General features: G+C 40.4%; 3 protein-coding genes across 4 annotated transcripts; all 3 read right to left on the bottom strand.

Annotated features, from left to right (window-relative positions):
* Positions 1-1,615: 1,615 nt before the first annotated feature.
* hdac10 (histone deacetylase 10) lies at positions 1,616-9,831 on the bottom strand. Its single transcript, XM_080505414.1, has 20 exons — positions 9,708-9,831; positions 7,718-7,852; positions 7,516-7,612; positions 7,247-7,344; positions 6,275-6,379; positions 6,105-6,173; positions 5,871-5,997; positions 5,130-5,195; positions 4,982-5,041; positions 4,807-4,896; positions 4,597-4,703; positions 4,438-4,505; positions 3,440-3,668; positions 3,262-3,352; positions 3,089-3,174; positions 2,638-2,694; positions 2,464-2,545; positions 2,068-2,256; positions 1,829-1,988; positions 1,616-1,744 (listed from the first exon to the last, which is right to left on the bottom strand). The coding sequence occupies exons 1-20, from the start codon at positions 9,764-9,766 to the stop codon at positions 1,713-1,715; spliced, it is 2,007 nt and encodes a 668-aa protein (XP_080361540.1). The 5' UTR covers positions 9,767-9,831; the 3' UTR covers positions 1,616-1,712.
* A 2,460-nt stretch (positions 9,832-12,291) lies between these two features.
* aplnr2 (apelin receptor 2) lies at positions 12,292-13,758 on the bottom strand (the record flags this gene model as incomplete). The annotated part of the gene is made up of 1 exon (XM_080505552.1): positions 12,292-13,758. The coding sequence occupies one exon, from the start codon at positions 13,756-13,758 to the stop codon at positions 12,292-12,294; it is 1,467 nt and encodes a 488-aa protein (XP_080361678.1).
* A 4,206-nt stretch (positions 13,759-17,964) lies between these two features.
* pus7 (pseudouridine synthase 7) lies at positions 17,965-25,753 on the bottom strand. 2 transcript variants are annotated; one of them, XM_080504200.1, is made up of 17 exons: positions 25,680-25,753; positions 24,945-25,256; positions 24,773-24,857; positions 24,423-24,539; positions 24,175-24,319; positions 23,747-23,764; positions 23,332-23,443; positions 23,133-23,210; positions 22,904-23,032; positions 22,215-22,340; positions 22,017-22,078; positions 21,765-21,925; positions 21,328-21,454; positions 20,137-20,238; positions 19,901-20,030; positions 19,134-19,225; positions 17,965-18,468 (listed from the first exon to the last, which is right to left on the bottom strand). In XM_080504200.1, exons 1-17 carry the CDS (start codon positions 25,736-25,738, stop codon positions 18,332-18,334), a joined length of 1,992 nt encoding a protein of 663 aa, XP_080360326.1. In that variant the 5' UTR covers positions 25,739-25,753; the 3' UTR covers positions 17,965-18,331. The 2 variants fall into 2 exon arrangements, with proteins under 2 accessions (XP_080360326.1, XP_080360327.1); XM_080504201.1 differs by lacking the exon at positions 23,747-23,764.
* Between the last annotated feature and the right edge of the window lie 432 nt (positions 25,754-26,185).

Consider the following 26,185-nt stretch of genomic DNA (forward strand, 5'->3'; position numbering starts at 1 on the left):
TCTCTAAAACAAGCCAACATCAAAAGGTATCATGTCTGAGCTCTATAACCTCATTTCTGAGATAAATATCAGAACTGCTTGCGAGCAGGATCTTCATGCCACGTTTACAGATGACACAGAGGAATCCTTCCTCAAACACATTATACTCTTCTTCTATATGTGTCAGACATGCTCTCCTACAATTCAAAGAAGTTCATAGAATTCACTTTTCTAAAACCAAACTAACTGGAAATTACCTTGATGTCAACACTATTTGTGATGAATGTAAAATCGCTCCTGGTTCACTTTTGAATATGTAGTGCTCCCATCCAACTTACAGTTTGGACATTCTGTTTCCAAACATCGTCAGCCTTCGACTGCAGCCAAAGCCTCCATCTGCTGTCTGTGCCATATCTCCAGATGTTGATTTGACAAAAGCAAAACTTGAAAGGTTAGCCTTTATTTTGATGCTGGCCCGCTGGGTCATTTTACTGAAATGGAGAGATTCCTATCCCTCTTCCATCATTCTCGCACTGGATGAGAGAAACAATGAGCTGGTTGAATCTAAATTCTTACATTAGTTTTTATATTCTGTTACGGGCAGTTAGGGTTGGTGTGTGTATGTGTGTCTGTGATTGGGTGTGGATGTGTGTGTTTCTATTTTATTTCTATTTTTCATATTTTTATTTTATGTGAAGCAGTTTGAGTTGCATGTATATTTGTATGAAAAGTGCTCTATAAATAAAGTTTGACTTCATAAAGAAAATCCATTTGACCACACAAGGATCATAAAATACATCTTATAGAGTTTGGCACCCCTTTGTTATGGAAATCTTGTTTTTGTCTCACAAAGAATGATGTGGAATTTTGCAGTCTGTGTTTCAAGGATGACCTGTGTCAGCACTTTTGGAACCTCTGTGCCACTTTTTGTAACCTTCAGAGTCCAGAGTGCAGGAAGCAGGTGGATCTTTCTCAAAACAATTCAACCTGGAGGTGCTGCCTGACTTCAAAGTTAGAAAAATTCCTGGACACCCATTAAGGGTTGGGTTGTGACATTGTCTCTTCTTGCAAGAATAATGTAATGAAATTCTCTTACTTTTTAATCACTCTGTCTGATTCCTGTGTATTCTGCCTCCTTGAGTATTTCACTAGGAAATTCTCATCACATTCTCGACACCCTTCTTGAATTTCCTAGAGAATCCCACAACAGTGATCTGAGCAGAATCCAGTTGTGTTTTATTCTGCCTTGTTTTTATTTTATCAGTGAATTTACTATCTCCCATTTGATTTCCCATTCAGTTCTAACACTTGGTTATTTATTGTTTACTTAACTATTTAGCTTTAAGGATACTTTACTTATTCCCTTAGTATTGTCACTTATTTTGAAAGTGTTTGGCAGATAATAGTCCACTATCCCCAGGATCCAAAACACAAACTGTTTAACTCAAGACATGCCAATGTCCTGCTTTTTGTGGTTGTTCTTTGTTGTTTCTCACTTTAATCTCAGTGAAATGTCTACCTTACCATGTACGACTATACAGAGGCAGTTTTTCATTTTTTACATTTATTTTTTTGTCAAGTGGTAAAAAAAATGTTTCATTGTTCATTGTCCCCCCCCCCCCCCCCCCCCCATTCTGTTTAATTTAAATTAAAAACACCTTTAAAAAAAAAACAATTATTTAAGACATCTATTTTCTGAATATGTCATCCATCGGAAGAGGATCCATTCATCTTCACAGTTCATCACTCCTTTGTGCGCCTGGTGCTGTTTTCAGGGGACACAAAGTGCAGTTAGAGGATAACAGGCCCAAAACAGGAAACTCATTGCTATCTGATATTGAGGACTCACCTGTGGTCTGCAGGAGCTTCCAGTCGCCCTGCAGCTTCAGTCTCAGCCTCTCTATCTCCTCCACATCCTGTGGGAGCGGGGCCTGAAGCCGGCCCAGAGGAGGGGCCGGGTTCCCCAGGAGAGAAGAGGCTGTTGGGCCCACACAGGTATTCTCTCCTTCCTGAAATTAAAAACAAACACAAAAAGCTGTGAACATGCAGAAATACAGGACGTGTGTAATTCCCAGTACAGCCTTTTACCTGTATTAGAACCAGCGTGTGTCCTTTAGCCAGGCTCTGCAGCAAACCGGTCAGCTGCTGCCACATACCGTCACAAACTTCACTCCCCGGCATCCGAACCAATAGAACAAGACTGGGGTCGAATTCATATCCCATCGGTAGAAGGAGGCCAAACACAGCCTGAATGAACCCTGACAAGTCACTGCAGCCCTGTGGGACAAACAATTGAATGCATTTCCTCCATGTAGACACGTGTACCTCAACGTTAAGAGTTACGAACAAGATACCACATAAATGCTTCTTTGACCACCATGATGAAGACATGAAAATACATCTGAGCAAGTAACACATGTGCAATTAAAATATCAACTACAATATCTGTTGACTCAATATTCATCTCTCTGCAGTCCACAGTACCTTCTTTAAACACACAGGAATGTAAAATTTGCAATTGGACTGCTTGGTCTCTCTGCTGCAGATCTGCACCACCAGTGTTTTCCTAAAGAAAGAGACGTTGGGAGCATGTTGTTCTTATTGTTTCAATTCTTCAATCAGACAAGTCTTTATATTGAGAGGGGAAGCAAAGACCACCTGTCGCCCGTAATGTTACTTGGGACTTCTCCGTCACCAACACACACGACCAAAACCCTGTAGGAAGACAAGCAGGGGACCGATCAGAATGCACGAGTGAGAACAAAACATCCTCAGCAAGTTCATTCAGAAAACTTGACTTTTGCATTGAAGGAACAATACCCCTCTGGGTAGTCTTGTGCTGTCAACATTTGGAAACTTCCGGTCACTTCAAAATACATTTATGTTGCGGTTTATGCTAAACGCGCAACTGTGACACTTGAGCAAAGCACAAAGTGACAAATAAACCTTAGAACAATATATTAACAACAACAAAATACACAGAATATTGGAATATATCTGAAATAGACATTTGTTTACGAGTCCCAGATTGTTATGTACGTAGAAAGTGGTATCACTTCATATAACTCTTACTGAATGATAAAAACTATATATGTATAGATAAATATACCGATTGTTTGGCGCCTTGGTGACTTGCCGCACAACACACGTCACCGCCAGGGTGATGTCACGGACCACGGCCAAGCCATTGCAGATCTGCAAGACAAGAGTTAAACACACCGTCAGCTCACACAGAGAGATCAGCTGAGCCAAAACTACATGCAAAGACTCCATTGGCTTCACCTCGTTCTTCTCCATTTTCTCTGTGAAGGTAACGAGGTCAGCGAGGGCTGATAGAGCTTCGCGGTCACCGTCACCTTGGAGGAAGTTCTGCCTGAGTGCAGAAAAGAAAAGACATGAGCTTGAATTGCATGCGAGTGAGGATTAATCCCACCCCGGATAAGAAACTTCAGCTCCACACCTGAGTTCATTGACGACGTCCGGGTCGGGATGGTCCGAGGACGGGAGGCGTTCACACCCCCCCGGACAGACCGAATCACCTGAGAGGAGCACGGCAGTGCGCACAAGAGGAGCAACTCGCTTTGGAGGCTCAGGCCAGACGCACTCCTCTTTCTTCTTCACTGTGCTTTCCTCCTCCTCTTTTGCTAATCCAATGGGCTTGGTGCTGATTTGGCCCTCGAGCAGATCGGCTGGATAAAGGAGGCGAGAGAAACAACAGACTCCGGTCACATGATCGATAACAGTTGAATTCTTCATCTACATTTAGAACACCGAACATTGATTGGCTGATTGATCTTTGAGAGGCTACTATTTTTTACATTATAACATTGAAGAAACGAAAGATTGACTTAAAAAAACAACAACCAGACAGGTTATGTTCTATTATTTTAGTTATACAGTAAGGGTTGAAAAGAGATATTATTTTTCATTGTATTCCTAAAGATAGATTTTATAAAAATGAAGCATGCTGAGCACTCTAATAGTGAATCCCATTGACTTGTTTTCACTGTATTTTGTTTTATTGCTTACTCTTTATGTTTTTGGACTTTCCTCTGTTTCTGTACGACACTTTGGCTTCATCTGTGGTTGTTTTAAAATGCTCTAGAAAAGAAGGCGATTTGACGTGAGTAGCGTCTGAGCAGCCAAACTGATGTTGTGCCTTTGGCAGAAATATGCAGTGATGGTTGAGAAACCAAAATATTTCTGGATTAAAAGAAAATTTAAATGAAAATTACAAGAATAACTTCCACTCCTATCTGTAGTTACTGTCTGATTAAATTAATTCCGAGGTATAAAAAAACCTGATCACTTAAAATAAAACATTATCATTTTAATAAAACGAGTAGCCACACTTATCTCTCTTGTGGCTGATATTCTGAGTATGAGCCATGAGCATGATATTCTGTGCATAATGACCCTTTTGAGGTCCTCAGAATCTGAAGTATGTGAAAGTTGTACCTGCATGGCTGAAGCAGGACCAGTACTGTTTGTGAGCCCTCCGGACACAATGGATAGATTCAAGCGCACTGACAAGCAACAACAAAAATTATGAAATTATGAAATTAATAATTAGCGATATGGAAAACACACACTTGGAAGAATGAGGCTGAAGCAGACCTTTCACAGGGACTGTCCAGATTTTCAGGTCGAGGGTTTGGATCTCCGAGCAACGTCTGAACTGTTTGGCAGACTGACTGGGAGAGTGAAGTCAAGTTGTATCCACCCTGGAAAGCACAAGATAACATTTTACAGCCTCGGCTTTGCGGGAAAGGGTGCCGCATCTGAAGTCTGTTTGATGTTAAGTACACGGTGTGTGTGTGGTCTGACCTCCAGCACGGCACACACTTTCCCTCCCGCAAGATTCATTAAGAGGTGAGTCAGGTGTGCAAAGACATCTGGAGTCGCACACATTTCACCCTGAAAAGGAAATGGAGGAAAGACTGAGTTCATACTGTTCATACTTGTACTTCAGCTTTGGTTGTGGTAAGACACAATGTCTTACCTCTGGATCACCAATTCCTGCGTCAAAGCCAGCAGACACCAAAACCAATTCTGGGCAAAACTTTTCAAAAGATGCACAAACTCAGATGAATCCTGTTGAATGCTGAACTTTAGTCATTGCAAAAGATGAATTGGACAAAATGACTTACCTCATATGCGACTGGCATGAGGACATGACAGAAGGCCGAAAGAAAATCACTGTTTTTCATCCCCACCTGAAATGTGACGAATGAGACGGCTTGAATGAATCATTTCAAAATAACACAAAGCACTGTTTTTTTTTGACACATTGTCCCCAAAGCAAATTGTATATACATGAACATTTTATAGACTGAATACAGCTTTGAGAGAAAAAAAACATGCCAGAATTATGATTTTAAGAGCTAATGAAAGACTGTGTGTGGAGACAGTACAATACGTTCTCACACAGTAAGCAAGGTGATGTGTTGCAATTTAAACACATGCACACACACACACACACAAACTTCAAATAGATAACATTATAAAAATAAAATATGCTTGCTTGTTTCTTTATCTAATAAAGGACAGATGATACTTATATACACAACTTAATTTTTTTAATTGATACATTTCTTTTCCTTTCATCACATAATCCTCGAGGGAGCTCACAAACCACCAGTTTTGAGTCAAGAGAACGCTTTTGCAAAATGTAACAAAAATATTTACATGTATTCATTTGTACTGGAAATCCTTGCAATAATATAATAATAATATGTTTTTTATATTTTCTTACTTTTTAAAAATAGAAATCATTGCCTATGGATTTTTCACTTGTTGCAAAAGTAAAAAAAATAAAGAAATAAAGAAATTTACATAATTTAGGAAAGTGAACTAAAACATGCAAAGGTTTAGTTGCAGCACATTCTCACCTTGTTCCATGGTAAATTAACAGTGAACCCAGCGCCTTGATCTTTGCCAACAGCATTGTAGTCCGATTCACTGAGATTAGGCCAGAAGGTGGAATGCTCATAGCGATGCCAAGAGAAATAGAGGACGCTGGGAAATGCATTTTTTTTAAGTAACAGCAAGAACATCGAATATAAGATTATGGCAGAGAACAAAATTTTCAACAGTTCACGACCCTCTCGGAAAAAAAGAGTCACCTTGGATCGTCTTCAAAACAGTACTGCACCCCTTGGCCATGATGTACATCCCAGTCAACGATCAACACCCTGAAAAAGATGTTCGATTTGAACATATACATGTGATTTTTAATTAATTGAATCCCCCAGATAGTTGCATTAACTGATTTAAAGACAAAAGGGTGTTCTACCTTTGTATTCCATATGTTTGTTTGGCATACTGAGCTGCTATGGCGACATTGTTGAAGATGCAGAAACCACAGGAAGCATCGCGCATACTGTGATGTCCTGGCGGCCTGTGAACAGTAAAAGAACCAGTCATGAATATTCAATGCCTGCAGACAAAAATGAAGGCCAATTACTGTTTCCACCTCAAACATGTGGATATACAAGGGTCGGTAAGGACTGGTACATTTCCCGTGAGTGTGAAAGCAGCAAATGGAAGTGACACTATACAAACTTATGCCTTCTTAGACTTGGGAAGCTCAGCTACATTGTGCTGTGAACACCTAATGAAAAGTCTTCAGTCTGGCCTTAAAAGTAAAGACTGTGTCAGCTTCCTTAATTGAAACTGGGAGCTGGTTCCACATGAGAGGAGCCTGAGAGCTGAAAGCTCTATCCATTCTACTTCTAGAAAACATAGGAAACCCCAATAAGCCAGCACTCTGAGTGTTTTTCTGGGGAGATATGGGACTAACAGTTCTTTAAAATACAATGGAGCCTGGTTGTTAAGAGCTTTATAAGTTAGAAGGAGGATTTTAATTTTCTATTCTAGATTTAACAGGGAGCCAATGAAGAGAAGCTAATATTGGAGTGGACTCTCCCAGGACTCTCCCTGTAGTATTTTGAATCAATTTAAGGTTTTTAAGCAGTTATTTGGACACCCTGATAATACAAAGTTACAGTAGTCTACTCTGGAGATAACAAATGCATGGATTAGTGTTTCGGCATCACTCTGAGTCAGCGTTTTTCTAATTTTGGAAATATTACGGAGGTGAAAAAAGGCAGTCCTGCAGATTTGTTTAATGTGGGAGCTGAAGGATAGTCCTGGTCCAATAGGAAGTGAACCAACTGTTTACACTAGATAAACAGAGCACCAAAACCAACACATCTCCTCCCTGTGAACCAGTATTTTACAACAAGACTGCCCTGAGTAGCCTCACCTGACAAGAGCCATGCCATTCTTCACTTTCCCCATCATGACATGGTCCACGAGCTGCAGTGAAGCCCCCAATGCCAGCTTTGCACAGTGATAAGAGTTCTGGGAGAGCAAATAAAAAAAGAAGGGACAATGCAAGAAAACAGCTTGAGTCAGTCCTGATCACAGATGAGATTTAAATCTGAAGAAGAAAAAGAAGTGTGTGCGTGTGTGCGCGTGTGTGTGTGTGTATGTGTGTGTGTGTTTGTGTGTGTGCGCACGTGCGTGACTAACAGGGTGAAAGTAGACCGCATCCGACTGGAGACTGAAGTCCTTCAACTCCTCCACAGACATGTGTGGAGTCTTCTTCACTTTCTCCAGGTATTCCTCACTGAGTGACAGAAGGAAAACAAGTAATCATAGGTGAATGAATAGAATTTATGAGCACAGTTACAATTATTCAAATCACAACCAAGTTCTTGAACGCAGAAGTGACCTGTGAATCAGCAGAATCTCCTCCTCGGTGGCTTCTCGGACTGGAATGGAGGCACAGCGATCAACGAGGCCACTCCTGACCAAAGCTTCATAGCTCACCGTTAGACGATCGGGTACCTCGATGTCACATAGTGGGCTGGAGATAAAGACAGCATTATTTTGAACACATCAAAATTTTATAGTTACATTATTGTCATTATTAAGAAGCAAGGTTCAGGAGACCAGTTTTCCTCTCTGAAAAATTCTATTTCAAATCATTGAATTTCTTTTAAATCTTCTGTTTTTTTAAGCCTGAATCCTGTTACAACTGGTAGCTTTTCTATTTTCTTCTCAATAAAATTTATTTTTCCTGTGATACCATCTAATTACTGTGTGCACATACAGTATATTTAACATTCGATCAGTTAAATTACATTGATTTTTGTGAGGCGCTCCTCCTTTTCTGTTGTTTTCATTAACAAATTACACACTCTGCTGACTAGCTCAGTATTAGCTTTTTTGTGAATCTTTATGAGAATGTGTTCTTCCTGAAAAAATACAATGTAACTGGATTGACTGTTAATGTTTGCCAGTTGAGATGACCGGGGTTTACCCCTCCTCTTCCCCAGTTTGCTGGGCTTGGCTCAGGTACCTTGCAAAGTGGTACAAAAAAGGTGAATTGATGATTGATAACTGGATGGCACGGTTCAGCAGATCAGTCAGAATCCTACAGCAACAGGTTATTTTCCACACAGTACTTGTGTAAATACATTCATATAAACAGCATCCTTGCCTGGCTCTTACATCACAGAACAGAAGTCAGGCTGTAGCATTGAAGCTGAAAGCAATGCATTCTTCTTTTTAATTCTCTACACCTCTTCTCTATGTTCCAATAAGATGATTTGCTGGTCTGAATCAGTTGCCTGCTTGTTGATGAGTAATGGTATTGTTTACAGATTTACTGTGAAAGTCCTGAATAGAATGAAATTTAATAGAATAGAACAGTATAAAATATAACTTTATTGACAATTTAGAGGAAATTGCTTTGTTTCAACAACTCAAAAAGATACAAAAAACGATTGGTCTTTATTTTAGAATACTGAGAAAATATCAACATCAAAAGTTCCGCCCCTCTGCTACTCCCTGAAGAATTTTTTTTTTTTTTTAATTGAGTGTTCTTAAAATATATATTGCAAACACAAGGAAGTAAATTCTGAAAATATTTCTATTTTATTCAAGCATTAAGTAAATTTAGGGGGACTTAAAATTAGAAGTGTGGATTTTAAAACTAACTAAACCAAGCGAAGTATTAAAATGTCCAAAAGAGGTTATATTAGAAAGTAAAAAGCACATGCTGAACATTCTCATTGAAAACCTGAAATTTCATTCAGTATTATTTTCATTCAAGTCACCCAGACACGTGACTTATGAAGACGTATTTATTTAACATTAAAATGAAAACATCCTTCCCAACACGTGTGTGAAATAATACAAACAAACAACGTTCAACAATACAAACATGAAGCGTGTTGTTGTAATATCGAGCCAGGCAGTGCAAATAGAATATAAACAACACCGCAATATAACAGAGTCATGCAAACACTTTAGTGAAAAACGAATCTATATATGTTCGTTTAATTCAGAAGAACGAAGAAATTCCAAGTGTTTTCATGCGTTCATAAAATGTGGGTGCCGCCCTGAAACTGGTCCGACGAGAAACAGGGGGAAAAAATACAGTACTTGGTTATCTTGTAGTTTGTTTGTTTTGTTTTTTTTTGTTTATTTGTTTTTTTCTCCAAAATGATCAACTATTAACTCACATAATGTGAGTGTAGAAAAATCCCCACAAGAAAAAAGTAATCACTAGTTAAGAGCGATAGTGATTCTAACAGAATTGTAGTGAACCGGCGTTCACGTAGTAAACTAATTACAAGCGTCTGATTACAGTGGTCTGCTCGACTGTGTCCACGGATTTAAACCACGAAGTATAATATTGTGTGTCTAATACTCACTCATCCCAGAGGAGTTTGTGGCTGGTCATTTCTCCATCGTAAATAAGCGCCGTGGCCATTTCCCTCTCGTGTTGCCGCTTCCAGACAAGACGACGACTGAAAAGTGTGTGTGTGTGAACTTTTATGACCCTGCAGCCTGCTGCGGCTCACAAAAGAGGCGAGCCGATGCAACAATTGACCCCTGCTTGGGTGTGTGTCGAATCAAATAGTTTAAAGAAGCGTGCACAGTCGCCCCCTGCTGGAGGGGTTCTCATCTAACCAGTTTTGTTCTTATTATCCGAGGGCAGGCCGGAGAGGTGCTAATTTTCATGCTTTCATAATTTTGACCAATTTGGTCATTTTCATGCTTTGGACCGGCCCACTTTAGATCACAACCTATTAAAAATCATGGAATTATAACCTCACACGTTAAGCAAGCGTACCGTTCTGCAAAGCCTTGTAATTCCGTTTATTTATATTTTTCTCAAATATTTTCAACTTAGTGCATGCAAGGGTTGCTTCACTATGTAGATAACCGTCACCTGACATTTCTGTTTCACTTGCTCAACACACAATGACATTTGTTTGCTGTCAACAGGGATTTCACTTCTTTTGTACAAGCAAACGTCCTTCGGTGAGTGTGTTTTCATATATAAAAAGGCCATCACTAACCACAGGCGCAAGCGCCAGACAAACAGAACAGTACAGAGACTGAGTTTTTGTTTTTTTCATAGTAAATCCGCCACTTGTGGGTGGTTCCATCTTTGTTATTGAAAATGTTTGGTACAACATTATTAGGGTTTTTATGAGGACTAGACCTTTTATATTTATTATATTGTATTTATGATTATTTCCCTGGTGCCTCAGCTCTGCAATGGACTAAGAAATCATGTCTGAAACCCTGATGGCTAGAGATACTTAATATTTTAGGTGCTCACACATCACATTGATTAGTTTCACCTGAAACATATCATCCGGGTATTTTTTTTCTTTTTTTTTTCCTACATCACAGATCAAGCTCAGAACCTGATTTATTTTCATGAAGAAAAAAACTATATTGAAAACCAGCAGAATGGAATAGAGTTTATCAGTCTGAAAATACTGTAAAGATGAAACAAAATTTTAAACAGGGTTTATTGTACAACAACTGTAAAATTTTAAAAAATGCATTAGTTTCATCGAGGCATGCCGAATAGTGACAACTAAGATATCATAGCAATAGAATGCAAAAATAAAAACAAAAATTGAAGAAAAAGTTATTTCACTTTATCCCTTTCCACAGTTGTTTATGCTTCCTCATGTGTATTTGTTGCATCTAGAAATGACTGTCATATTTGGTGCTATATCAATAAAGATTAATTGAACTGAAGTGATTCTCGTGATCTTAAAAAACAATGCACATAAAATAAGAAAAGTTGTGTTTGGTAAAACATGTCCCTGGTGTGACTAAGATATCATAGCAATAGAATGCAAAAATAAAAACAAAAATTGAAGAAAAAGTTATTTCACTTTATCCCTTTCCACAGTTGTTTATGCTTCCTCATGTGTATTTGTTGCATCTAGAAATGACTGTCATATTTGGTGCTATATCAATAAAGATTAATTGAACTGAAGTGATTCTCGTGATCTTAAAAAACAATGCACATAAAATAAGAAAAGTTGTGTTTGGTAAAACATGTCCCTGGTGTGACAATGCTTCCATACAGCTCACCAATGGAAAGCCTTTTTATTGCTCTGTCAAATAGTGATACTGTATATTTGTAAGGAACATTGCATTTATGGGATGAACAGTAGAGTTGAGTATATGGATAGTGCCTATAAAAGAAATAGGCAAGTCTTCCCAGACAATGCCTTACAGCCTTTGTTTGGTTTTTGACTGTTGCTTTGAGCGTCTAATAAACCAGCTGCTTTGTTAGGGGACAAGATTTGAAATATGTTTGGAGAATTTCATCTCCATTGGCTAAAACTGGATTTACAAAAAGTCAAAACTGGAGTCAAAAACGACACAAATAAGCTGTACGGATTTGGCAGAGAAGGTTTCGATCATTTAGTAAGCTCCACATGCTGAGGTCTGCTGCTCATTCCACAAGTATATCCTCCTTAACCACAGTGATATAATCTATTAAAGTAATAAACAGACTTTTCAACAGTAAAAGATTGTCAAGAAACGTTGTTAGAACATAGCCATAATCAGCCAAACACAAATAACATTTCTTTTTGTGCAAAGTAATTTAGACCACCAACAGTGCAACACAAATCAACAAGCAGCTCTATTTTAAAAGTACAAGATAAAGAAAGAGTTCATGAGGGGACCTGGACAAGGTCACACAGTCTTTCCCTGTGAAAGTTTTATTTTCCGGTGGGAATGATGGGAAACCAAAATATATACTGAATGTTCATGTTCATTTGATATGGATGTTTTTTCTTTAACATGGTGACCCCTGACTTGGTTTCTTCGGGGGGGTTTGTTCTCATGCCTTAATGGTACATACGTAAATATGCCATTATATATACTGAGTTGCTTTCGACAAAGAAGATCCTAACATCGTTTTGGTTTGAGGTGATACTAGATTTGATTGTTTGACAGCACTTATTTTTTCAGCTCTTACACAACTCCTAAGTCACCCACCCTCTCTGGTTCTCCGTCCTCTATACTGTCTTCTGTCTCCTCCTGTGTCCTTGTGCGAAACCTTGAGCTCATTTCTTGTTTTTCTTGTTCTACTCCGTTCTTGTTACCCTCGTCTCCTTCACCCATCTCCTTCCCTTTCCTGGTCATTCTGCACCATCCAAAGAGAGCTCCCCTGCATCTCTTTCTGAAAGATGGGTCGCAGGCGGCGTACAGAAGAGGGTTCAGGCAGGAGTTCAGGTAAGCTAAACATGTGACATACGGGTGAGCGGCCAGCAAAACACGGTCTAAAGAGCAGGAGTAAGGGAGGAACCCAAACTCCAGCAGCAGGGACGCAGTTTTATTAAAATGCAGAGGTAGCCAGCATAAGAAGAAAGCCAAAACTAAAGTTACAATGACCCTGAGGAGTCTGCGCTGGCGTCTGCGGTCAGGACGAGGTCCCTGCCCAAAATGTCTGCTGAGGAGCTGGGCTAGTGAGCAGTAACAAACTAGCAATACAATGAGTGGCAACAGAAACCCAATTAGAGTTGATTTTAGGCTCAAAACAGCAGCCCACCACATCTCTGCCCTCTCTTTCTCTGCCTCTTCCAGCTGTGCTCCAGTAAGCATGGAGTAATCCATTTGGCAGGAAAGAATGACAGATCGATCAACAGCGTCTTGCTGCCAATCGTCCTCCAATTCCTCGCTCAATTCCACCTCCCGTACAGAGCGCAGAAGCAAACCAGGAAGGGCCAACACTCCTGACACCACCCACACGCTTCCCAGTACCCACAAAGCCCTTTTGGGGCTGCTTCGCAGGGTGTGGCGGCCGGAGGGCCGGCGTCCAGTCAGGACCCAGTACCGCTCCACGCTGAGCATGCTCAGGCTGAACACGCTGGCGTACATGTTGAGGGCAGTGAGGAAGCTGCTGATTTGGCAGAGGGGTTGGCCAAATGGCCAGTGGTATCCCATCGCTGTGTAGACGGCCCACAGGGGCAGAGTCACCAGGAAACACAGGTCAGCTAATGCTAGACTGGCTATCAGAGAGTCTGTGAGGGAGCGAGTGGGACGAGGGTTGGAGGGCGGAGAAGAGGAGGTGGAGGATTGAGAGGGAGGTCTGCAGGTTTTCCCTGAAGAATATCCACTGTTGGCTTTCTTTGTCTGAGAAAGAGACACGCAATGAGCTCTGCCATCGCTTCTGATGCTCTGATGGCTGGTCCCGAAAACAGACAGGCAGCAGAACCACCCAGCTCGCGGCTGATTTTTCTCCATCCTCCTTGTTCTTTTACCGTCAGCTGGGTCCAAATAGGCCCAGAGCACCAGGCTGTTTCCGAGGCAGCCCACCAAGAAAGCCAGCAGGTAGATGGAGGGGATGATGGAGTAGGTGGGCGACCACTCACTGTAGTCACAGTGGAAGTCGGGAGACGGAGAAGGAGCGGAGAATTGGAGGAGGCCTGTGCCTGACATCTGTCTGTCTTTTTGATCTCTAAATGTTATGGGATGCCATTAACCTCCTGTGTACTCTGTGGAGAAGTGGAGAAGGAGAACTCCTCCCCTGGTACATCTGATTCGGTGGTCCAGGAGTATAGATGACGGCAGATATGAATAAATTCTGAATTTGGTTTTCCTTCTTCTATCTGCTGACTTGGATGGTCTGAAAGTACAACACAACATAAAGAAACGCAACAAGGTGTTATTAATACAGCAACAGAACAGTGGGCCAGAGATGCAAGGAAGCCAGATAGACTTCGGTGACGTAGAAAAGCAGCGTGGTGTCAGTAGAAACGTAGCATAGACGGCAGTATGAAGGTCAAACAAAAAGGTTTTGGTTTAAAGCAACACAGACAGCTAACCTTGTTAGCAGAAATAAAATCAAATAAGTCAGACAACTGTGGGGTGTTTTTTAACAAAAGTAGCTGAAATGTTGCTGTTTTGATTTTTAAGGTAATATATTAGACATAATACTTACTAACTTCCTTCAGGGTTCAGTATTTATATATATGTAAAACATTTCCGTTTCATTATTTCCCTATTATTTGCATAAAATAGTTGTGTATTGCACTTCAATGAATGAATGAATGAATGTTTATTTTCAGTATGCAAGTGAAATGAAATTACTTCCAGTAAAAATACATAAACACTACATAATCATTACATAGTAATACCATAAAGAAATAAGAACTGCACTTTTCAATCAGCATTCATCTAAACAACAGAAGAAATAAATATAATCTCAAAGTGCCCAGTGTCAGTCTGATTATTCTGTGTGGAGGAATAGAGCTCAGTGCTGGAAATAGTTATTTTCTGTCTTATGGGCCAATAGTGTGAAGTTTGAATGAAACCTTAAAGGAGATAACATGTCCTGCACAGAAATGTGGCACAGCATGATAAATGGGGGTCTGGTAGTGAGAATAATTTTGGTAAAGCTCCAAACAGGCACTCACCTCAGATATCTTCATCGGATTTGGACAAGCTCTATTTGCAGACGCTGATATTCAGCTGATGGCCGCTGTGGAGCAAGAATGAGTCCTCTCTTGCTGTCCTCTTTCATTTCACTTTCTGTCAAGAGATTTCTTCTGTTTCTCTCTGAATCTCCACATCTGTAATGTGCTGACTGAAGACATAGAGTGTATATCAGTGTCCCTCCTCACACACCCACCCAGATAGCTCCTTTCTCTCGTCCTCAAACAAGACCACCCCAGCAGAGAGTTACAAGACCTGCAAACATCAACCCCCCGCAATACAAACACACTCACCTCCCGAGAGACACAATAACTTCCCACCATCCTCCCCCCACAAACACACACACATATACAGCAGCGCGCACACAGAGACAGACACACACAGAGAGTTGCCCATCCCCTGGGCTGCTCATATTCTCCAGGCAGACACAGACACTTCCAAATGCGCCTACAGTACACAAATATGTGCAAACACAACTGCACTCTTTGTTTCTTTGTGGCTCACAGATTCAAACACACAGTGTACACAGAAATCAAATGTAACGACCCACACAGAAGACAAATAACAGCTAACAGCCCTCACATTCATAGGCTGAGCGCAATATCAGAATAGAGGCAATCACCCTTCATGAATACTGTGAAAAGGCCTGTGAACAATTCATTGGGATTCATCCCAGTATTAAATGATCATCTTGGCACTGATCTGTGCCGTTAAGGAGGACTCGTCTCAAAATATAATACACAGTATGTAATACAATATTTGAAATTGTTTCAAACATCTAATGGATTTTATTAAAAAAAAAAAAAGAAAAGAAAAGAAGAAGCAGATATAAAGCAGAGGTTGAAAAATTTGCCCAAAAAGACTTTATTACTTTATACTACTTTATTTTTGTGGTACTGAAAATATCAAAGTGTACTTTGACTTAAGGTTTTTGATTATTTTCTTCTGATACAAGTAAATCTATTAGTATCACAGTCTGGCATTACAATGAAGAGTGCTTATTTGTTTTATGTGTGAAATTGGTGCAGTCACTGTATATAAATTCAAATACAACACATTCTCGTTTGAACTGTGATTGAGTGTCACAGTCATTTTTCTAATACCAAATGGTGGTCAGTGGATAGTTGACACTGTGGTCCCAAATTGCAGTTGAGTGTATATGGCAGCTGTTAACTGTATTTGTGGACTCTGCTCTATTCAGGTTTATATTCTCAGGCTTCAGTTTACAGCGATGCCACCGTTTCAGACTTTCCTGCCTGAATAACGATTTTTGCGTGAATCAAAAGCCTACGGAAGGGAAAGGTAATTCCCTGGACATATTAAGGTCATTACTTCTCAGAACAAATGTTGATCCTTTTTAAGTGATAGCAGATAGATGGAAAAACAAGGAGAAAATAGATATAAAGGTGAAAGATGCTATTCTGTTTATGGTTAGATAAGTTTGCATTCAACATAATATGCTGTCAGGATATCAGAGTCATCCAGCTTCAAGCTTCAAATAAGTTCTCCACAAGCAGTATGGTGTCTTAACCACAGCAAGTACCACACGTCAATGCTTGCTGGATGGAAGGACTGATGGATGAATGATTGCTGTGAAGTTAAAGTGTCACTCCTGGGACATTTGGATAGTAAACAGGAAGTGTTTGTTCCCATGTGGTCATCCCAACCTTTCATTGGAGCAGATGTTTCTCAAAAACATTCCAGTCTTTTCTCTCACTAAAACACACAAAGGTTTGCTTGCTGAGAACAAAATAAAGGCAGAGTAAATACCACCGTGCATTTCCTTGAGACGTTGACTTCAGGCCGAGAGTCCCAGTGGGACGCAAACACGGGCAAGAGTTCACTATGGGTGCAGTGTAATTCAACCAGGTGCAATTAATGACAACCACATCTTTCAGTTTCGATGAAAGTTACTACGTAATATAGTGGAGATATTCAAGAAGGCTTTACAGAAAGAGAAGAAAAGCTGTTTGGCATTGGGTGATCAGATTAGAGATTTTTCATCAGCTTACTTTTTGTTTGTGGTTTATATACTGTTTCTACATCAGCAGGCATAATTTAGTAAACATCTGCCCACTAATTACTTTCAGTAACTGCATGCATGTGTTATCATTCTTGTTCTAATCGAGGTAATCCAATCATTACTGTAACAGAAGATTATCTGAGGTGTAACTAACATGGTGGCCACATGGTGGTTCAGTTGCTGACGCTGTCATTACACAGCCAGAATATCCCTGGTTCAACGTCTGCCTTTTTTTTCCCTTTTAAATGGAACTTGAATGTTCTCCCTGAGCAGGCATGCATTTTCTACTCATACTTGGACTTCCAACATCGCATAATTCTGTAGGAACCTCTAACACTACCCGTTTCCACTGTGTTACCTGCGAGTTGTGGTAATGAGCCAACAGTACAGAGAAATTAAATTCATAACCAGTTAAGATTTTCTTGTATGGGAAAGACAAGTATTTTGCACTCTGATAGGTAAATTGTCCTTTGAAATGCTGCATAGTCATTGAGCTCTGTGTGAGGATGAACATCGAAGCGTCACATAATTATCAGCACCTTCCATATTAAAATAGATCTATGAATTTAACTGTGTCTCTTTCATGACTCATCAAACACGCTGGTTTGGCTACCTGAAAAAGGAAATAAGATAAGAATTTGCTAAATAAGTGCTGAATGGAGTGAGCCACAGAGGAGCATATACCAGAGGGTTGACCAGCATCAGGGATTAAACTCCTTGAGGAGATATGGGACACTGCCTCTGGGGCTTGAGGAGCAGTCTTTTAATAAAGATCTGTCAATTCTACGAAGGGGAACCATGGTTTATTATTCCATACGACACATTCACCCACTTTCCTGTTTATTTCCTGGGGGGGGGGGGGGGGGGGGGGGGGGGGTTAGGGGGATTTTATCCTACCAGCTGTCATATGCCAGAAGGCCAGCTCAACTGAGCCTGTTTGAGCAGAAGCCTGATAAGAGCCCAAATTCTGCAGGTGGAAAAATCACTTTCTCCAACAAACAGCAGAGGGCGTTGATACTATATTAGTCACATGACGCAGCTCCACGTCTTGCTTAGAGATTCTTCAGTATAAACAGAAAATCAAAAACACATTGTATTATACAAAAGATGTGCTTAAATAAATAAATACATATAAAGCAGACGGACTCAAATGTTAAACCTCTGGACAATTTAATTTCTGTTTTTAAAGTTTTTACAATTCACACTACTAAAGCTGAAACAAGACAAAAATAACACTTCAGTACAAAAAGGTTTAGGTGAGCACCAGGTGCAGCCGGGATAACTGGGCACCCCAAAAACACGAGGTTTACATAAACAATTGTGAAAATGTGCTGAATCACTTGTAGCAAAAAAAAATCAACATCTCAGAGGAAGTAAAAACATAAAAAAAACTGCATGATGATGAACTCTTTGTACGTCAAAGAAATTACCTTTAGGTTCATATGGAACCCAATTTAGCTCTAAAAGCACGAATGGTATACTTTAAAACACTCACAACAGTAAGTAGCTAGTAAATATCGGTGCTCTGCAGTCCAGTTCAAACCTGGCAGGGTTTCAGTTGAACCAGGTGGTGTTGAGCTGAGTCTGTTTCTTGATACTCGTGTCCAGCTTCAGCACCTCCCTGATTGCCATGGTGGCGTAGGTCGAAGGAGGCAGAGAGAACTCCATCCGCAGAGCCCGGAATTTCCCCTCTGCCAGGGAGAAAAAGACAGAAAATCTCCAAACTTTAAAATGGTTTACTCATTGTTGACCACAACAGAAATCAAAGATTACTGAAGATCCATGAACACTTCAAAGGAAATGATGGCGGTCGGACGGGTGTGCAGACGGAATAGAGATTACTGCAGCTTTCTGACAAATGTTGAGCAAATGTGACTCAACTTATTCAAAGTGCTTTTTTTTTTTTTTTAATGATGAACATCAGCAGAGCATAGCATTTGGAAAGTAGAGACCCAGAATATGGTAGAAGAGTGTCTAATGAGTTCAGGTGCCTTTTCCTTTGCTGCTGGTTTGTTATGTCCAAATGCAATGCAGAATCCACCTGGAAATGTTAAGACACTTCAAGCTGCAGCCGAGGACTGTAGTTTCCCTCCCAAAAGCAAAGCACTACACAAGTAGTTTGATATGTCCATCTGCCCCACGCTGAGTGAATTACTGAACACATTACAAACATTTAACTTTTTTGGATGCATTTTAAAAGCTGCAATCCATAACCTGGAACCTGTGAGATGTTTGCATTTTGGCGTTTTGAAAATGCACATACACGATTGCAGAATATTCAGATGCATTTATGAAGAAAAACTACCTATCATTACCACTTCATACGCAAATGAGAACAGACCTGCAATAGACTTACCAGTGTTAAAGACTGGGGCTGGTTTGTTCTCCAGAATCTCAAAGTCACTGTGGACCAGAGAGATCCTGGGGTCGTCGTACTGAATCACCTCCCTGCACAGAACAACCAGAATATAAATCGTAACACGTCATTTCAGGGGGAATCAGAGACATGGAGTAAAGAGGCCAAAGGTAACAAGTACACAATAACCGGATATTTCTTTCAAATGTGTGTGCGCATCACTCTGTCCACATAGAAAGCAGAGTGTGAGCTGTCGTAAGATGAAGTCAGAGGAGGACGTTTACATTCAGTCAACTTTATGTCCAAATTTTGTTTTCGCTGCTGTGCAAAGTGCAGCACATGGTTCAAGTGAGTTGTACTTATAGTGTGAATTAACCAGTGTCTTTTGGGTTCATCATAAATAAGAAAAACAAAGAAATCATTAAAAACCTCTATATTTGTACCAATCTGATGAGGACAGTGAATATTTGTACCAACGCCATCAAACTAAGACGGCTGCTAACTGGCAAATACACATTCACTGTATTCAGTATAAAGAAAGGGCCCTTTGGAGACTCAAAATAAACTTGACCACAGATTGAGGTGGTGGCAAGCATTGCTTTACTTTAGTGTTGGAAACTGTGCTAGTGATGACAGATGCCTCTTGTTGTATTAAAACAAGTGTTGCTGAAATACTTTCTCTGTACGCAGGGTCATCTTCAGTGAAACAGACAAGTATGACGTTACAAAGAGAAATGTGTTGACGTAGAAGCAGACGGCGTGCTAACCAGCTGACATCGGAGGGTCTGATCAGGATGCGCCTGTACGCTCCGGCCAAAGAGTAGTCCTTCACTTTGTGTCTCATGTTGTCGATGTCCAGCCCATCTGCAGCCAGCAGCTCTCTGTAGCCTTTACCGACTAACAAACAAGCAGATTCGGTTTGCGTCCTGTCACACGTGTAATCATGTCCATCTCTTCATCCAAAACACAAATAAATGATATACGACACAGAGACACTTCTTACCGTGGTGAGAGGGGTAGATAACATCAAAGCCAGGAAGAGGCATCACGATGTCATGAATGGAGTGTTTGTCAGCCTCCTCTGCAGACAGCACGCGTGCCGTGGCTTCAAAAACATACAAGAGTCAGGATCAACATATCCTTCTTCGAACGATCCCAAGGCTGAGAATGCAGTCCATGTAACTTCAGCTCACCTTGTAATCCATCATGTTCTCATAATAACAGCTGCTTGCATCCAATGTGCTTAATGTTGAATAGTACAATTTCTTTGCACATAACCATAAACACAATTATTCTGCATTGAACTTCAATTTTCAAGCCTACATGGAATCATTTTTTTTTTCAGACTGCAGCTAAACCAAAACAAGCTCTTGAAGGGGTACCTGGCCTTGACTCTGACTCTGATGTTCAGACAATTGAGTTACCCTGTGCGAGTGGACCTTTCAAAATGTATGAAGCAAACTTCATTTCTTACAACTTAACCCAGAAGAAAACTGAGCTAAGTGTATTTGGCCCCAAAGAAGAAAGGTTAAAGGTCGGCGCTCATCTTGACACCACGTCACTCGAGGCAACAAACCAAGACAGAAATGTGGGTGTAATTATAGACTCAGAGCTGAAATTCAATAACCACATTGATAACGAAAGCAGCTTAAAAACATCTGAAAAATATTGCAACAAGTAAAGGATTTCTGCCCGAACGAGATTCAAAGAAACTTATTTCTGCATTTCTGTTCAGCAGGCTGGATTAATAAAGGCCGTAAATCTCGGTTAAAAAAAATCTGTCAGTCAGCTGCATCTCATCTGGGGTCCTCACTAACACCAAGCCGGTGGAGGACAATAATCAGAATTGCAACGTTCACACCGCCATAAAACAGATGGCTTATGGGTCACTTGTGAGCAGAAACTCAGAACTGGGTCACAGAACTGTACACAGCCTCGATGTCCCCAGAGTCAGAAGAAACAAGGCTCATCAGCTTTTAGTTCCTACGCTCCTCACCTGAGGTATAAACTTCACACTGACACTCACTTACTTTTAATCGGGACTTAAAACATCACCTACAGGAACTGAACACTTATATATTCGACTACGGATTAATGTGTCACGTGCTAAAAAAATTAAAAAAACTAATTTCTCTACAATGTCGTTGAACATTACTTCCTGCTACACTGCTGGATAAAACAATGGATTACTAACTTCCTTCCAGCACCAGGTCCCCTTCTGCAGCTTTGAGGCCGAAGGCTTCGATTCTGCGGCTCACCATGGTGTTCCACACTACGCTCTGGTAGCTATGAATGTACATCAAGCGGTTGTTACGAGGGATCTGTGGAGGGCAGAGATACAGAAGGGAACAAAATGTTTCATAGAATGTCACAGAAAATGCCACTAAAATAAAGCCTTGACACACTTATGTTTATGCTTGATGGAAAATATCAAAAATATCGGAAATATCTAATAAATGCGTTCCACTGTGGTGCGATATATTTGATCTTCCTCACCATGAGGTATGAGATAATAAATATCATTGCAACTGATACAGCACAGCTTCCCACTTGCATATCTGGCAAGTACAAGAGCACATCCGGATAAAAGTGATTGTGTCATTTAAGGAGGAAAAAAAAACAAAAACCAACCAGTCCAAAGGCAGTGATGATGTTTTTCTTGCCATACATAGACAGGCCTCTCAGCAGTTGTCCTTCCACGCAGCGCTTGTTAGGCAGTTTTTTCAGCGCTGCCTCTGGGTCCTTAGTCTTTGCCCACTCTTCCCGGCAGCGCACCAGAAAGCCTTTCTCTGCTGCAGAAAAAATAATCAAGAAAAGGTTTTAATGACTGCTAAGACACTTGAAGCAGGAGAACAAAGTAAAGACAAAAATATATACGATTACCTCCAGGCCGAGGTTTCAGTATCAAATCCACAACCTGGTTCCAGTCATTTTTCAGAATAGCCCTGTCCATGACAATGACAGGTGGGGGGGGAAAAAAACCCAACAACAACAAAAAAAACAGCTTAGTTTACGACTCTTTCGAAATATGTCATGTCAGGATAATCTGAACCGAGTTGACACGCATCACGCAGAGCTCACCTGCCAACCTGCTGAGTGGGAACCGCTGTGGTGCCAAAGCGCTGCATGCCAAAATAGTTGATGAAGCCTGTCTGCTTGAGGGACGTCATGGACTGGTGGACCTGTTCATCATTCCCTGAGATGTTCCTGGTTTGCAAATGATAAAGCATGCAATTTTTCTGAAAGCACGTCGCAACCAAGCAGAGTCCAAATTCAGGCCTTTATTTGCGCCCGCAAAAAAGAAAACAAAAAAAAAACTAATGGAGAAATTGAAACATCATTTTACACATTCACCCATATTCCCTAAGAACAACATTACTTAAATCAACCATCATATCCATACAAAGATCCTCACAATGAGATACCGGTTCATTATTCACTTGTAAAGTCATTTGCTTTTTTGGGGGAGTTTAATCATTGCTTTCTATATAGCAACTTTAATGAGATTTATCTCAATTTATACACCGCCAACTCGAGTATTTGTCACTTAACCTACGTTTTTAAATAGTTTCCATCTGAGCAAGCACCTGGCATTAAGCTTTTTTTTTTTTTAAACACTCCCTTTTAAAAAGAAGACAGTAACAACAAATGTGATTTTGCCAACTAACGTCCACAACTTTCATGTTGACATCCCTCCAGTTTACCCTTGAATCACAAGTGACCAGCATAAATAAAAACATCACAGACTGTATCCTTTGACATGCACCGACCTGATGATGACAGTGAAGTGGTTTCCCTGCAGCTCCCCCAGCTTTAGAGGGTGGTTTTTGTAGCTAAAGTTTCCAAGTTTGAGGTTCATGAGGCACTTATTGAGGTGGGCCAGCCTCTCTGCTGTGATCCTGGGAGGGCAGTGAAAACATTAATTTTCAGTGATGCTCAAGCACAAAAAAGGAAAACAACACCATTGTGGTATTTATGCTGGGAGCAATGCATACTCACTTGAGCACTGCAATCTCTTGCACGGTGATGGCTCTCTTGTCCTTGGTGCCCATGTAGGAAAACATGTTGGGTCTTAGCCTGAGCAGACGTGAAAGGTCTTCATTGTTAGTACTTCTTAAGAGTTCTTATACTGCTTATGTACTGGTTTTCTCGTCAGGGTATCAACAAATCATCATTTTAGAACACACTTCAATCACACCTGAGGAATTTGGAAAGCACATTGATGGCGTCCATCGTGTCTTTGTTTTCCTTGTACAGGACAAAGTGGCAATAGCTGCCACGGTTTTTCGGCCAAAAGTGTTTCCGGGGAGCTTTCAGAGAGACAGGGAAAAAAAGGTTGTTTCAAAATATATATATACATATATATATATATATTAAAAGATCAAGATACAGTTTAAAGGGTGTTTAACAGATTCTGTACTCTCATACATGTTTTTGAACAGTATGCTAAATATCACAACTCTTATTCAGGATGGTTTCTCTCCCTCTCTCTCCATTGCTTAACATGAAGGGAAAACATCCGAGTAATTAATTACGTTTTGTTAACTGTGCCTCACTCCACATGGGTTATAAGTGCAGTACTTCTCTTTGCCGTGTAGACAACAAAGTCTTACCTGCAGTTGTTTTGACTTCTATCCACCAGAGAAAAGCAAAGGGAGGATAGAATGACATTACTAAGAAAGCTAACTTTATGAGTTTATGCAGTGTGATGACGTGATGGGTGTGATCTCATGCATTGGCCTGAGAGAAGAGCGTTTCAATGGCTGATGTCACACAAGTGTACATGGTCCCCCTCCCCCCAGTTCTTCAGACTGGTCAGTGGACAATCAAACGGCTTCTGGTTTAATAACTACTTGGACTAACAAAGATGAACTGTATCACGCAGGTGTGTTGACCATGCATATGCGTAATTGCATGCATTACGGCTGACTGCTCTGGTCTACATGTAGCCCAGCAGGGGAGATATAATCAGAACGATGGAGTTCATGCAATGGATCTCTGGATCATTCATTATAAAGATGCAATATTATAATTCAAATACCTGCCAGAGCCTTTTTCCCGGCAGCGTGATATGCCACAATATACTTGCGCCCTTCTTTTTCTTCTGTTTTCGTTTCAAGTCCAGGAAACTGCGTCTTGATGGCTTTGTGGACAAGCGTTCGTTTTTCTTTCGTATCATCCATCACCTAAAGATATTCGACAAAATAGTTAAAAAATAAATTAAATAAACAAAATGTTCAATGAGAACTGAGAAAATACTGAAAATGAGTTGAACTTGTATCAATTCACCTCAATGGAGACATTGTCTTCTTTATTAGTGAATAACTGCAGTTCACTGAGCTGCTTTTTCTGCTCTTCAGTCAGTACATCGCATTCTTTTGGCTGTTCTTCAGTTTGCGGAACTTCCTGAAAAACAGGAAGAAAATATATTTACCACAAGACAAACAAACCTTAAAACTGTTGGAAAGGTCTTGTATATTTTTATATAAGTAGCAGTTATTCAAGCAGATTTGAATCACTAACTGCATCTTTATAATAAACTCAACACCTGCAGGCAAATCTCAGATTGCTATTCTTTCAAATTCATTTCACCTCGCAACAAATTGTATGTTAATAATAACACAGATGCTTTATCCTACCTCAGCCTCTGCTGGGATGGAGAGGTCATCCAAATGCACCACCTTGCCTTGTTTGTTGATTTCATTCACAACAAAATCTGAATATCTGAGTAAAAAAAATTACAAATTAACACTAAACAAATTGAAACACTTCAGAAAAGATGACTGCAATCCATGAAGAAAACTAGCCAACCTTTCCTTCAGGATTCCTGAGAAGCCCTGGTGGTCACTGACATATTTAAGGATGCCAACATCCAACTCAGTGAGGCCATGCTTCATCATATCGGCAAAGGTCTCACCCTCCTCCTCCTCCTCCCCATCACTCTCCTCTTCACCCCCGGGCACTTCCTTCTCATCTTTGGTTGCAGGGCGACCATTTTTGTGATCTTCATCAACTTTCGTCTTCTTGGACGGTGTTTGTTGCTCTTCCTCTTCTGGACAGCCTCTCTTCTCACCGAGCTGCGCAGGGAGAGGTGTGGGCTCTGGTTCTGCCATCAAAGCCAAGCTGGAACAGAAGACAGAGGGAAAAATAAGTATGTCTAAAAATGTACCAACTCGATTCAAAATGACTATCCAAAGAACTGTACTTTTGATTTGTCAATCAAAATTAAAGCTGAAAGGAATGGACAAATGCAAACAAAAAAAACCCTCACAAAACATTGATATCACATACTGTTTGCGGGGAGGGAACAAAAGAGGGGTCTGGATCTCGGACACACTACTTACGAAGACGCAGGATCTATAAGACAACAAAAACACACTCCCACTTGACACAACTTAGCAAAGCAGCTAGCGTCTGAGCAGGCACAAGCTAGCTGAGGTCGCGGGCTCAAGTTGATGTTTCTGGCAGAAAGACCCCGGACTCAGATGATGTCGTGAACAGGGTTTACGTGCTGACCTTGGGACGCGAGATTGTGGATTAACTCACGTGTGTCTGGAGGCGTTCAAAAGGAAACGTATGGCTGTTAACTGCAGAGTTTTCCACATGTGCGCGCTTCCGGAAACAAGTCCAACCTAAAGCCCGCCCCCTCCACGCAGTAGGTCAAAAGACCTGTCAATCACCGGGCGAGGTGATACTTGATGAAAATAAAAGCGTTTGCGGAATCGTTTCTTACGAAAAAATCCATGCGAGATCAACATTGGGAATTTTCTGGAAAACCATTTAAGACTTATTTTGCAAACAAATTGGAGAAGAAATAGGCGGACTTAGTCAAGTCGATGCAAACATTTGTGACACGAACACATTTAAAACAAATTATTTAGCAATTTTTATTGCAAAATACCAAAGTTCACAGAATAAAATCTGTATTTTTCTTAAATATAAACCTATCTTGTTTCATAGAATTAAAATACATATTTCTTTAATAGACCTCGATGTGGCTTAAATTACAACAGAATAAATAAAAATTAGCTTAAAATTGTATAAATTAATAG

Source organism: Blennius ocellaris (genome assembly GCF_963422515.1).
Source record: "Blennius ocellaris genome assembly, chromosome: 11".
NCBI classification, from domain to species: Eukaryota; Metazoa; Chordata; class Actinopteri; order Blenniiformes; family Blenniidae; genus Blennius; species Blennius ocellaris.

What these genes read in the sequence shown, in the direction of transcription:
- hdac10 (XM_080505414.1), bottom strand. Translation starts at nt 9,766, where the DNA reads ATGGCCACGGCGCTTATTTACGATGGAGAAATGACCAGCCACAAACTC. An exon ending in ATGCGGTCTACTTTCACCCT is followed by an intron (nt 7,345 to 7,515) that starts GTTAGTCACGCA and finishes TTGCTCTCCCAG; the next exon opens with AACTCTTATCACTGTGCAAA. An exon ending in ACACGCTGGTTCTAATACAG is followed by an intron (nt 1,989 to 2,067) that starts GTAAAAGGCTGT and finishes TTTTAATTTCAG; the next exon opens with GAAGGAGAGAATACCTGTGT.
- pus7 (XM_080504200.1), bottom strand. Translation starts at nt 25,738, where the DNA reads ATGTGGAAAACTCTGCAGTTAACAGCCATACGTTTCCTTTTGAACGCC. An exon ending in AAGACAATGTCTCCATTGAG is followed by an intron (nt 24,320 to 24,422) that starts GTGAATTGATAC and finishes GAATATCTTTAG; the next exon opens with GTGATGGATGATACGAAAGA. An exon ending in AGCCCCAGTCTTTAACACTG is followed by an intron (nt 18,469 to 19,133) that starts GTAAGTCTATTG and finishes TCTCCCTGGCAG; the next exon opens with AGGGGAAATTCCGGGCTCTG.